The sequence below is a fragment of the Arvicanthis niloticus genome, chromosome 12 (genome assembly GCF_011762505.2).
Source record: "Arvicanthis niloticus isolate mArvNil1 chromosome 12, mArvNil1.pat.X, whole genome shotgun sequence".
NCBI classification, from domain to species: domain Eukaryota; kingdom Metazoa; phylum Chordata; class Mammalia; order Rodentia; family Muridae; genus Arvicanthis; species Arvicanthis niloticus.
The window spans coordinates 20,994,121-21,007,710 of record NC_047669.1 but is presented as its reverse complement, the minus strand read 5'-3'; the positions used below and the strand labels follow the sequence as shown (position 1 = coordinate 21,007,710).

General features: G+C 45.0%; 1 protein-coding gene across 25 annotated transcripts in view; it reads left to right on the top strand.

Moving 5' to 3' along the window:
* Kalrn (kalirin RhoGEF kinase) overlaps positions 1–13,590 on the top strand; it is a 592,635-nt gene that overhangs the window by 202,003 nt on the left and 377,042 nt on the right. For all 25 annotated transcript variants that reach the window (XM_076942866.1, XM_076942849.1, XM_076942848.1 and 22 more), the window contains exons 4-5: positions 3,556–3,748; positions 6,988–7,500. In XM_076942866.1, coding sequence (XP_076798981.1) covers positions 3,556–3,748; positions 6,988–7,500 — 706 coding nt within the window. The remainder of the gene's footprint in view (positions 1–3,555; positions 3,749–6,987; positions 7,501–13,590) is intronic.

Genomic DNA, 13,590 nt, shown 5'->3' with positions numbered 1-13,590 from the left:
GGGTATAGAAGGACACAGGGGTCTGCGCATAGGCTTCAGAGCCCACCTGCCTAGCTCTGCATTTCTACTGAGCTTATCGCTCGTCGTATAGCTTTGTGCAGATATCATGCTGCAATTTCGTCATCGCTACACAGAGACAACCACTTTGTGAGGATAAAATGAAATAATGTGTAGTAAGTGCCCAAGGTTCTTGGCACAGAATAAGGACAAAATAATGAGATGCCCAACAGTGGGGAGAGGGAACTTAAAAGAGTCCACCTCTGTAGTGGGATGTCTTCCCACTGCATTCATATAAAGCTCAGCGATTGGGCTGTATGAGAGGTGGGCAGAGTGAGGAGTCAGCAGGAGAAGGAAGAGGAGGAGCTAGGAAGGGGGAGAGAGGTAGGAGCCATGGAGAGCCATGCATGCATCGAGAGCAGTCCTGGGCAACAACTTATACCTAGGTTAGTTAATTGGTTAACACTTCCAATTGTGTGGGCATCTTGATATTTGAACATTACCAAACATATAAAGCTATTGGATAATCTTTAAACAATAGAGTCTCATTTCCACAAGATGGTCTGGGCTCAGGCCAACTTTGTGGGGAGATTGGCAGAGCCATCTCCCATGCTGGTGTCTCATGGGTGGCAGGGCCAATGCTTTTGGGTTGACATGAGCTTCGGTCAGAGTTGAACAGCAGCAGTGGCACACTGTGGCTCATGGCATCAGGCCTTGTCTAGTCAGGAAATTGGCGGGCCCCATGCCACAAGACAGGTTGGGCACTGCTGATTTAAAATGTTACTATAACACACCTCCAGTAGAAAAACAGGGCATCAAGTGGAGGGATGGGGTTGCCATCCAACAGTCAAAAACTCTAACCCAGAATTGTTCCTGTCTGAAAGAACTGCAGGGACAAAAATGGAGAAGAGACTGAGGGAAAGGAGGGCCAGTGACTGGTCCACCTTGGACCCATCTCAAGGGGAGGCTCCAAGGCCTGACACTATTACTGATGCTATGATGTGCTTACAGACAGGAGCCTAGCATGGCTGCATTCTGAGAGGCCCAACAAGCAGCTGACTGAGACCTGATATGGAAGCAGATACTTACACCCAAACAATAGTCTTAAAGTCGGGGACACCTGTGGTTAAATTAGGGAAAGGCTGGAAGAAGTTGAGGAGGAGGGCAACCCCATAGGAAGACCAGCAGCCTCAACTAACCTGGACCCCTGAGATCTCTCAGACACTGAGCCACCAACCAAGCAGTGTATACTAGCTGGTCTGAGGCCCCCAACACATATATAGCAGAGGGCTGCCTGATCTAGCTTCAGTGAGAGAAACTGCACCTAACCCTTGAGATACTTGAGGCCCCAGGGAGTGGGGAGACCTGGCAGGGTGTGGGAGGGTGGGGGGCTGGGGACATCCTTTTGAAGACAGGAGAGGAGGAATGGGATGAGGAACAATCAGAGGATAGAACAGGAGGGGAATAATGACTGGACTGTACAAAACGATTAAAGATAAAAAGAAAAAAGTCCACCCCCTCAGCTGGGTATAGCAGCCATACAAAGCACCTTGGGAGATTCGGCTGTTTTCACAGCAAGTGTCAACAGTAGGGCAGAGAATGTATCAGAAGGTGGTGGCCTGGGAGGACTCATTAAGTATCAAAGAAGACGAGGTGGTAACTCCTTTTTCATTGGTGTGCAGGGGGTTTGGGGAGAAACAGCTTCCTACTTCCTCTGTGCTACCCAGGGAGTAGCCATCTAACTGGGAGGCCTAAGCAAGGTGGCAGGTGTGGGACACACACACACACAAGTCCTACAAGCTGAGACATCCTTCTTGTCACTGGTTGACATTTAATGGTGAAGCCTAAAAAAAGGTTTGTTTCCTTTTGTGGCCACAGCCTGGCAATGGTAGCCTTACGACTAGCAGCTGTAAGGAAGCAAGGTGTGGTGAAGACAGAGCTTAACTCACACAGCAATTTACACACGTTCCATCTGGGAGAGGTGATAGTAGATGCAAGATCCCCTCCCCCCCCCCCAAGGGAATGTACTAGTCTATAGAGAAATGGTTTAAAAATAAATGGCTGGGTAAAATAAACCAATAAATAAAAGAAGAGAGAACCCCTGAGATATCACTGATTCTCACCTATTTTTTTTAATCAATTTTGAGGAATTCTAGTTGAGGCTTAGGTGTTTAAGTGAAACTTTCGGTAAGTCAAATGGCAGCATCTTGGTTCCTTTGAGCTGCTTATATTTGGTTTTCAAGATGGTCAGTCTCACTCCTGTTGGTCAAGATCTCAACAGCTACTGCCCCATCCCAACAACGTCCGCTGTGAGGCCCACCATGTGGCGCATGGGCTGGGGGCTTCCCCACAAGTCAGCCCCACCCCACTATCCTCTAGTGGTCAGCTATACTCAACAGCCTTAATTTTAAAGGTGACAAATATTTCGAACTACACATGATTCATCTTAAATACAGTGCTGGCAAGTATATGCTACTAATACCTTATAGTCAATCATATGGCAAAGTCAGCCTAGAGCCATTCATTGGGAAAGATGCTCCGGTTCAGTTTCTATGAGGTGGTAAAGTGTGCCGGTGTCTGTCTCCGGTGGGCACAAGGCAGGTTTGTCATATTTAACGAGCAGTTGAGTCCCTGTCTTTGGGGAGCTCTAATCCAAATGAGGAATCATGGGTCCTCCTAGGAAAGAGAAGGGGCAATGAAAACCAAAAGAGAAATCAGGTACAGACTGAGCACGCACGTGGTCACCTTCCCAAGTGCAACCAGTATTAGAGAAGATGGAGGTATTTGCTAAGGGCTGAGAGGAAGCAGATGCTGGAGCCCTGGGTCAGATGAGCTGAGCACAGGAGGGATGTAGTAAATAATTATTAAAACATCTTGATGCATGGTTTCTACCTGCCTCTAAACACTTATGTTCCTGGATGAAAGCATACATACAGTCTTTATATTTTTAAATATGCTTTAGGCAGCACAATAGCTGGGCAACTGCACCCTCCATATTGTTAGAATCTACCTTCCCATCATAACTCCAAGCTGTCACTCATTGTTTACTATGTTCCATCTGGACTGCTCTTAGCTCTAATTGGCCAGCCCACATGGCCGTGTTTTTTTTTTTTTTACTCCTACCCCATGGTGGCACTACCCCTCCCTTCCCCCACTCCCCCTCCCTCCTGGTCATTCTTGTTCTTCCACGGCAGTTTCTTCTCTCTCTTTTCCATCCTTTCACCTCACCCAAGCCCCAACCCCACCTATCTCTCTACTGTCCAGCTATTAGCTCCTGGCACCTCTATTTACCAATCAGAATTAACTTGGGGGTTGGTCCGGAATCTGTGTGTAGACTCCAGGTCTTGCCTCCCACACATTTAACATTAAAATAGACAACAAAAGACAAAACCTTCACAGAGGGGTGTGACCCTTTCAGATGGTTAAAAAAAAAAAAATATGACAAGAGTTGGCAGAGTGATCCAAGTTAGGAAGACACGAGTCTCCTGATAGGTATTTTGCCTGTGTACCTAAGTCTCTGCTGCCCAGTGACCACATCTGAACTATGATCTTCCTTAGTGAGGACGTTTGCAAACGTGGCTTCACCGTCATCATCGACATGCGGGGCTCCAAGTGGGACCTCATCAAGCCCCTCCTCAAGACGCTGCAGGAAGCCTTTCCCGCCGAGATCCATGTGGCCCTCATCATCAAGCCTGACAACTTCTGGCAGAAGCAGAAGACCAACTTTGGCAGCTCCAAATTCATCTTTGAGGTGAGGCACAGCCCTCATCGGCCTCTTTCTGCTCCTCTGTGCAATCAGTACCTTTAACACTTTCCCTCCTTGTCTATAATGGCCAAATATGTCAAAGGCTGCGATTTGCAGATTCCTTGACCATCTTGGCCCCTATACCAGTTACATTCTGGTGTGAATTAGAGGCTCCAGAAATGATCTCAAATGCAAAACACCATTACACAATTCTGTATACTGCTGATGAGAGTGTACATGGCACAGTGTTTCTGACAACAGTGTTGCAATTCTATCAAATGTTTTTAAAAGTTTATAGCCACAGGTCTAGTCATTCTTCTGGAAAACCATACTTATAAAACAAAACAAAAAAGCAAAACAAATTAAAACTGCAAACAAAGTGCTAACAAAGATGTTCATTATATTCATTTTTGTAATAGTCTGTTATATATATGCATATTATATGTATGTGTGTATTTATATATGTACAATATATGTGCATATATTTATTATAGATACACATATGTATACATAATATATTAACATGTACATGCATTTGTTGATTTTTTTTCTAACAATCCATTAAGTTTGGTGGCATTAGTATAGAAATCTTATAAGGCTATTGAAATATTTTAAATATTACAAAATGTTCATGATATATAATTTTTAAAAGGCAGATTATAAAACAATATGAACAGTGTGATCTTGGAGTTTTTAAATATCTATTTATTTATTGTATATGAGTGCTCTATCCTCATATGCAGGCCAGATGAGGGCATCAGATCCTATTACAGATGGTTGTGAGCCACCATGTGGTTGCTGGGAATTGAACTCAGGACCTCTGGAAGAGCAGCCAGTGCTCTTAACTGCTGAGCCATCTCTCCAGCCCTTGGATTTTTGTTTTTATTTCTTCAAGGATAAGGCTGAGAAATGGAATTGTTTGCAGTGATCTATTTAAAGTGACTAGAAAATGGGCAGTTTTATTTTATTCATGTTTTTCTATCTTCCTTCAAGGATGACATATGTATCCATGAAAACATGTTGTTTTTAAACTAAATTTTCCAGAGGGCATGTGAGTCCTTGAGACTTCATAATGGTGACACATAAGATTAAGTCAGAGGTTTAAACATTCTTGTTCTAGCCAAATTTGAGCCCAGAGTGAGAACGGGGAGAAGAGATTGTTTTAAAGTCTGAGCTGCATTTAATCTTTCAGAGTTTCCCATTCTAGAGTGCTGTCCCCAAGGATTAGGAGTGAGTATGTGTTGAGGTGGTGGCCCAAGCTGGCTGCAAATTGAGTACACATGGCTTGACCTCTTTACTGTGGAAGTTTTCACTCTCTATTAATAGCCCAAGAAAATTGTCTTGGTGCAAAAAAGAACAGTTAAACATCATATTCTCCCAGGGCCCTACCAAAAGCTCCAAGTCCCACAGAAAAACACTTGTAATGTCTTGGTTTGTTTATGCAGAGGTGGCAACAACAAACCTATATGTTTACAAGCTGAAGAACATGGAAAGAATAGTTCTAGAAATCTGTAAACATTTGCTTCTGTAAAGCTGTCCTGCCCACTCTGTGACCCTCTTTACCCCAAGCTGAGCAAGATTGTCTCTGCCTCCTAAGCCAGAGAAGTACAACCCAGAAGGCTGGTGAGTCCCCTCGGTACAACAATTAGGAGGCAGTGGTGGCCTTACCCAAACAGCAGATGGAATACCTGCCTCAGACTAAGGCAGCCTGTGAGATGGGAAGGCTTGTAGAGGCTTGGTCTGTGACAGTCATTCAACAAACAGTGAATAAGTCCTGACTGTAAACTTCCTAGAAGCAGGAGGCCTAGCCATGTTGAAAAGAGACCATGCTCCAGAGTAAAGATTCTCAAAGTTAATGCACACAGATCCCCTAGGAATCTTGAGAACACAGAATCTGCCTCTATCCTGTGATGGGCCTGAGAAGGTACCATCTGACAGCTCTAGGATGGTACCAATACTGATGGTCAAGTGCCATGATTTGGAGTAGCCAAGACTTCTAATTAGCAGGATTCTTTGCCAGTGGCTGCATTTAAAGCTACCCACTCTGGTCTAATGAAATCAGAATGTCTAGGGGTGGGTGTATGGGTTACCTCAAACTGCCTACTGGATTGTAGTGAACAGTCAGGTATGAGATCCCTGCTTCAGGTCATCCCTCCTTTCAGTGAAGCTCCCTCTTGTGTCTCAGGTTGGGTATGGAGGAAAGGAAGATTCTCAGATGCAAAAAGATGCAGGGCCAGGCTGCTCCTACAGGCTTGTGTGTCAGATACTCACTAGGGTCTACCTAGTTAAATACATGGCCACCTTGAGTGAGGTCGGAACACCTACTCCATGCCTGGCTCCTATGTAGTTGCTACACATGGACTCATTTAATCAGATTTGTGATGATAGGTTAGGGGTTTCAACTGTAACCCTGTTACAGTTCTACTGTGCGGGGAAGGGGACTGGGTCCCTGAAAACTTAGATAGCTCGCCCTAAATCATGAAATTTGTGAGTGAAAGGAGGCGCTGTTATTATCCATATATTCCCTTCACAGCCTCTTCACCAGAGAGCGGGAAGTTCAAGGCCCTGCATGCAGGAAAAGGTCTTTACTAATGAATAGGGTGGTGGCTTGTACTGTTGTTTGTTAGAGGCACTGTTCCTGGACACGACAGTCTCGGCTTTACTCTTCAAGTGTTTCTCACAGAGGAAATAGAAGGCCCAGGTGTTACCTAACCCCAGTTTAATGTCCTGAGAGAACCAGGGGAGAGGAGCTCACATCAGTTTGGTCAACCGAGATAGTCTTTGAAATACTGGCAGCCCGAGAACTGACCACATTACTTAATCCACCCGTGATGATATTCTGGCCACAGGCTTGGGCTTGTTATAGAAAATCGGCCCCTATGTCCCATGCCAGATGCTGGATTGGTTTTTCATCTAGTTTTTGTTTATAGACTTGGAAGGCCCAGCTGTGGCAAAGTCAGGCTGTGAAGGAGGGAAGATGATGGAACACAGGGCTGTTTATCCTTGGATCTAAATGCAGTCAGGTGGAGCGGTGTGTTGAAGCAATCAGCCATCTATTGAGCCTGCTGATCCTGGCTGATTTGTGGCTCCTGACAGTGGACTCGGCTCCCTCTCCATCCTCTTGTGTCAGGCTGTGGTTCTAATTGCATGGACCTGTCCTTTTCTTCCTTCTGCCTATTTCTGCCCTGGTGTCTCCCCCACCAATGCACATCACTGTGTCTTCTTTTTGTGTCTTTTCTTCCCAGACGAGCATGGTATCTGTGGAGGGCCTCACAAAGCTGGTGGACCCCTCCCAGCTGACAGAGGAGTTTGATGGCTCCCTGGATTACAACCATGAGGAGTGGATTGAGTTGCGCCTCTCCTTAGAGGAGTTCTTCAACAGTGCGGTACATCTGCTCTCACGCCTTGAGGATCTGCAGGAGATGCTGGCCCGGAAGGAGTTCCCTGTGGATGTGGAGGGCTCTCGGAGGCTTATCGACGAGCACACGCAACTTAAGAAAAAGGTGCTGAAGGCTCCCGTGGAAGAGCTGGACCGGGAGGGGCAGCGGTTACTACAGTGCATCCGCTGCAGTGATGGCTTCTCAGGGCGCAACTGCATCCCAGGAAGTGCCGACTTCCAGAGCCTTGTACCCAAGATCACCAGCCTCCTGGATAAGCTGCATTCCACCCGACAACACCTGCACCAGATGTGGCACGTACGAAAGCTCAAGCTGGATCAGTGCTTCCAGCTGCGGCTCTTTGAGCAGGATGCTGAGAAGGTAGGAGGGGAGCAGGCCTATCCTGAGCTACAGTGTGGTGGGACACAGCTTTGTAGGGAAACTGTTGGGGTTGTTGACTCAAATCTCTGATTGAAGAAATTTGATGGAAATTCACTGGTTTCATGGCTCCAGCTTGTTTAAATTTACTTCATTCTCATATTTGGCCATTGACCACTGATTATTAAAATGTACCCTTACGTTGTATTTACTGTATGCCAGGCTCTGTTCTTGGAGCTGGATATACATTAGCTTGCTTTAAGCCTCTTCAGAGTCCATAGGTAAGTGGGCTACTGTGATCCCCTTTTGTGGTAGAACTAGCTAAACTAGATTGTATAATCCCAGAGTCTATGTTTATATCAGTGCTGTTAGACACCGCCCTCTGCCTGTGATGGGCGAGTGGACTGAGCTACCAGCAGCCAAAACAGCAACATTGTTACCAACTATTATTGTTTTCCATAGTAGACTTTCATTTCAGTGAGTATTTCAAAAGTGGATTCCTGCTTAGTCTGTAGAGCCCTTCAGTTGTGGTGGTGTCTGTCTTGACACCAAGCTGACCTGTAGATCCAGTCTTCTGTTTCTAAGCTCCAGACTCTCCTTGCCATGCACATCTTTTTCAAGCTCGTTTTGCAAATAAGATACCATTTTCACCATAGCACATTTTCAAAGCTTTTTCTTTGTTATGGAAAGGTACGATGTGGGAAGGAAAAAAAAAGAATAAGGGCATCTAGAGTCTCTTCGATGAGAACACAAAAAAAGTCTTTTTCTACGTTCTTTTTAAGCTGAAGTGGAGAAGGAAGGGTTGCTACCAAGTGTCCTTTAAGAAGAGAAGCACAAGCTTCCCTCTTACAAGTTTTCTATGTGTGATTTAAACTAAATGCATGATGTTGTTCTTAGTAATACTGTGACCTATCTTGGAAGCCTGTGAATTTTACAGTGTCTAACACAGAGCTTTGTAAGAGTTTATATCGCAGCCTGAGGAGAGAACTTGGTTGATAAGGAGCTTACCTTCCAAGTTTGAGGGCTGGAGCTTGCTTTCCAGAACTCACATAAAATGTCAGGCAGGGTGGCATATGCTGCACTTTCAGCTCTGGGAACAGACAGACAGACACAAACATACATGCACACACACATACATACAAGAACCAATATTGAAACTATCTTAGGTATTTCAAAGTGGTAAAATTAAGATCTAAAACTTTCTATATGACAATAATCATAATTTATATAGATATATAGATACATAGATATATAGATATACAGATATATAGATATCATAAATTTATAATTTTATAATTTTAATTTATAAATTTTAAACTTGTGAGTGGCTTTACTTTTGATGGATATATTTTTTAATCTTTTGTGATCATAAGAAAATCAATCCATATGGTTTGGAAAGAATGCATATCCATTTCTACAGTAAAACTTTGGTCCTCTCTTGAGTCATACATAGGTGTTTCCCTGACCTCCTCCAGACCTCTGCCCCAGGGGTGTAGCCACCTGAGACTGATCCTGCCTAGCTTGCTTAGATCACAGAATCCATGTACCACTCCTTGAGTGACAAGAAGTCAGGCCAGGAGCCAGCTCCCAATAAAGCCAGAAACAGATATTTAGTTAATTTCTGGAGAGGTTTGAAAGCTTTTCACTTGAGATCCCTAATGTTCTGGGGGGCAGGGATTTCATTTTGAAGCTGTTTATGTCAGGGAGCCAGAGATAGGACAGGATGAGAGAACTAATATCTGACTAGGTTTGTTTTAGATTTTAGAACTCTTCAGGAAGTCACTGTAGCTCAAAATGGAAAAACTTTCCTAGAATACCAGCAGTGTCCACCTCAAAGACAAAATAACACATGTTGGCTTCTGAAGCTCTCAGGTAGGGGAGACTGCCCTCCTAGAATCAGATACAGTCCTTTCGGCTCACCAGCACTTGTCTCTCCTAGGGCCTCCCAATTCATACTCCTAAGAATTACACAGTATATTAGTATTCTTGGGTAAATAGAGACTCGGAGTGGCGTGCCCAAGATCACACTGCTGGTCAAACAGGATCAGTATCTTAGTTGGCCTTCACAGCTTACCCAAACTCTTCTCCAGCAACCCTATTGTCTTTTTATTCTCAGAGCTTGCCCCACGCTAAGGATGAATACCGTCTTGTTAATCAGTTGGCTAATGCACTGGTATTCTAAATAAAATCTCCAGATCCACTTTCCTGTGTGTGTGCGTGTGTGTGTCTGTGTGCGTGTGTGTGTGTGTGCGTGTGTGTGTCTGTGTGCGTGCGTGCGTGCGTGTGTGTGTGTATGTGCAGGTACCTTTGCCCATGTGTGGTTATGTAACCCTGTGCATACACACAAAGGCCAGAGGAAAATATCATGTGTCTAGCTAGATCGTCTTTCCCTTTTCCTTTGAGACAAGTTCTCTTACTGAACCTAGGGGTAGGCTGAGAGCCAAGAAGTCTCAAGGATCCTCCTGTCTCTACTCCCTGTAGCTCTCAGGTTACAGGGATGGACATGACCACATCAGGCCTTTTGCATGGGTATAGGACCCGAACTGGGATCCTCGTTCTTCTGCAGCAAAGGCTCTTACCCACTGAGTCATTTTTTCTCTTCCCCATGTCACACCTTCTAATGTTACTCTTGAGCTCCTACCCAGTGGAGTCATGGACCTCTTCTGCTCTAGTGAAACACACGGGCTTCTCACAGTTATATTTTTAAAATATAGAAAAAAATATACGTAGACTTATAAAGCAAATAAAATACAGCATTAACTTTAAAAAAAAAAACTATGTACTTCTTTTTTTAATGTGACAAATACAAGATCTGCTTGAAGTCTAGTAGCCATCATAACTTAATAAACATGGATGCCATTTCAGGACCGCACCCTGATGTGATACAGAAATGCTTAGTTGCTGCTGGTATCAAAGAAACTGTTTCCACTAACACTGGGAGTTAGTCTTCTGTGTTCATAATGGTGGAAATAAAGGTGTTCCTCCGTTTAAGTACACTGTCACTGAACTTAAATCCGAAAACTCAGTTTAGAACCCATCTTCTGAAAGAAGGGGGCTGGAGGGAGGGAGCAAGGGTGAAGAGCACAAGCTGTCTCTTCAGAGGACTCAGGTTTGATTCCCAGCATCCACATGAGGACTCACAGCTGTTTGTGGCTTCATTTCCAGGGATCCAACACCCTCTTCTGATCTCTGTGGGCACGGCACATACGTAAGGCATATACATACACAACGCACTTACACACACACACGTGGGCAAAATGTTCCTACACACACAGTAAATCATATTTAAAAGAAAATGAAGTGTATTTGTGCATGTATGTGAATGTACAGCTGTGTATCATGTAGGGGTAGTCAGAGAAAGACAGAGAGTATTAAAAACAACACAGAGGTGGGGGAAGGGTGGTGACTTTGAGTCCATGAAGTGGTGCTGCTCAAGCTTGACCCAGCTGCCACAAAAAACCACACTGGCTGTGGAGCAGGGGCAAACAACAGTGCTTTAGAGCTGCGTCCAGATGGATTCAGAAGATCCACTCAGAGCTAAGTGCCTCAGCCTTTGACTTATTTGGTGCTTTTGGACAGAGGTCAGAGGGGTGATGGTTTGGAGGAAGGGCTGTGTGGACATCCACATCTAAACAAGGGCATAGGAAACAGTTCCAGTGTGAGCCGCACCTCGGCCTCCTACCCCGGCTGGCGGAGTTCAGTGAAGCCTCTCCAGATCTGGGAAGCTTTTGGCAGTAAGTTCAGTGACCACTCTGTTCCTATTTTTGTAACAGGGGTGGGGACAGAGTCTCTCCTCTGGCCCTGTGAGGTGACCACTTGCCCTCTGGGCATGAATAATAAGCTGGCGGCTCTCCACTCCCCAGCCATCCTTCAATCCAACAGAACTTTGAGAATGAAGCAGTCTTTTACCACCTTTCCTGACCCCTATGATAGCCCACTGTATTACAAGTCTTACAGGAGGAAGGGGAGTGTTCTACCCTATGACTGTCATAAAGCATCCCCTCCACTGTTTATATAACTATGAGTGCAAAGAAATGGTTCTGAGCAAGAATGAGCTACTTGGGAAATATGTATAGGCTGGAATTTCCAACCCCAAGTAGTCTACTATCTGATTAAAAAAAAAAAAAAGACAGATATCTCAACACCTACTTCTTTATGTGTCCAAACAGATTTGAGGCTTAGCTGGTCTGTAACAAAGCACATATTTAAGGTACAGTCTGATGGAACTATTGTGAGGAAACACCTTGAAGCCATCACTGTACATGCTCACTAGCTAAATCAGAGGTTCTCAACCTGTGGGTCTCGAATCTCTGGGGCTTGAACTGTTTTTTCACAGAGTTTGCCTAAGACTGTCAGAAAACATAGATGTTTACATTACAATTCATGACGGTAGCAAATTACAGTTGTGGAGTAGCAAGAAAAATAATTTTATTGTTGGGGGTCAGCACAGCGTGAGGAGCAGTATAAAAGGATTGACGCATTAGGAAGGTTGAGAACTACTGGTGTAAATGGCCCTCCCTTCTCCCTTTACTCTCCTTTAACATCTGCTATGGCCTGGACTGCCCTAGGCATAACTGCTGTGTTTGGGAGTTCCCAGAGAAGAGGGAACATCAGAACTCGGGAGTGATGGAGAGGCCTTAATAAGAAAGCTGGGAGTGTTGGGTAATTCCGAGATGATTTAACTAGCCTGCGATGCTGGGAGACGAACCACTTCTGCCTGAGCCCAGCGCCCTCTGGCCTGTAACTAATGGACCCATACAGCACTGTGTTCGCAGAATAACATAGACCCACTTGCTACTCATTAGGCTGGCACAGATTATGCTGCTCTATACAGCTTTGTTTTCTGCCACATCTGGCCCAGGCTACAGTGGGCCCCATGTGAGGAAAATGTATGCAGTATAACTGTAGCCTGTAACTAGAGAGAAGGGTGGGCTTCTTCCAGAGGTGGGCTATGTGTGGAATCAAAGGTCAGTAACCAGGTTCATGGATTACAGAAGGGAAAAGGGCGGATGCTTTACAGTGGAGGTTCTTCTCTGGATACTGCTTCCTCAGAGCCTTGGTAACAGTCAACATATTAGACCTGGCCGGGATCTTAAATCAAAAAGCCTCCCACACATGATAAGAAGCTCAGTCTTGTGCGATAGCAGCCATTGTCAGTTCACGATGCCCACTTAGAAGTTAAGCTGATGCCCACAAGAAGTATCAGGAAACAACTGTCATTGTTTCACCTCCTGCAATCCCATCCGAGGAAGGTCCTTTCTCTTCCCATTTTCATGGGGAGGGAACTTGCTCAGAAAAACCCCTGAGACAACAGACTAAATGACTGGGAAACCATGGCTCCTCGTTTCTGAATAACGAGGGTTGTCCTGAGGCCTCTCCAGTCAGCCTAGTTTTTATGCCTGCACACAGCTTTTCTGAGAAGAAAGTGAATATTCCCAATTCTGGCAGAATTTCCAAGCAGTGAGCAGGGTGACCTAGTGAGGCTTCCTAGTTTTGGGACCAGAAGATTATTTTGCTTTACCCAGGATGCTCTGTTTGTTTAATAGATAAGCATGTGCTTTGGAAGTGCCCAAAATACCCCCATCTCTCCCATGCCCCTGATTTTCAAATGCTTGGTTGTATATTTATTCTTGCACGGTTACATTCTCTTCACATTTATGGGATCGTGTCAGTGCAGAAGTAGAGGTGTGCTGAACAACACTTAGCATTTGTCCTGGATGCAGTGACCTTATGCGTATCTTTAACCTCTGACCTCCATTTATATTTCAACAAAACACAGATTTTGGACTGACTCGGTGCTGTCTGCCTTCTGCTCCTGTGTCTCATTTGTCATTTGTACGCTCCCTTAACAGAAACATCTTTCAAGGGGTGACAGGGTGGTGTGGCCACAGTCGCAGCTGTGTTAGGCCCTCCTACAGCATTGTTGCCTTCGGAGATTCTGGGGAGTAACAAACTTTTCTTCGATAATCTCCTAAGTACCTTTCAGCTTTAGAAAGCTAAGCCGCTGCCAGGAGGGTTAATGGGTGTGATGGGTGGTGCAGGTGAGGTGCCTGGCCACTGAGTGCCCGTCATTTCCACAGTGCAGGTTTCTTC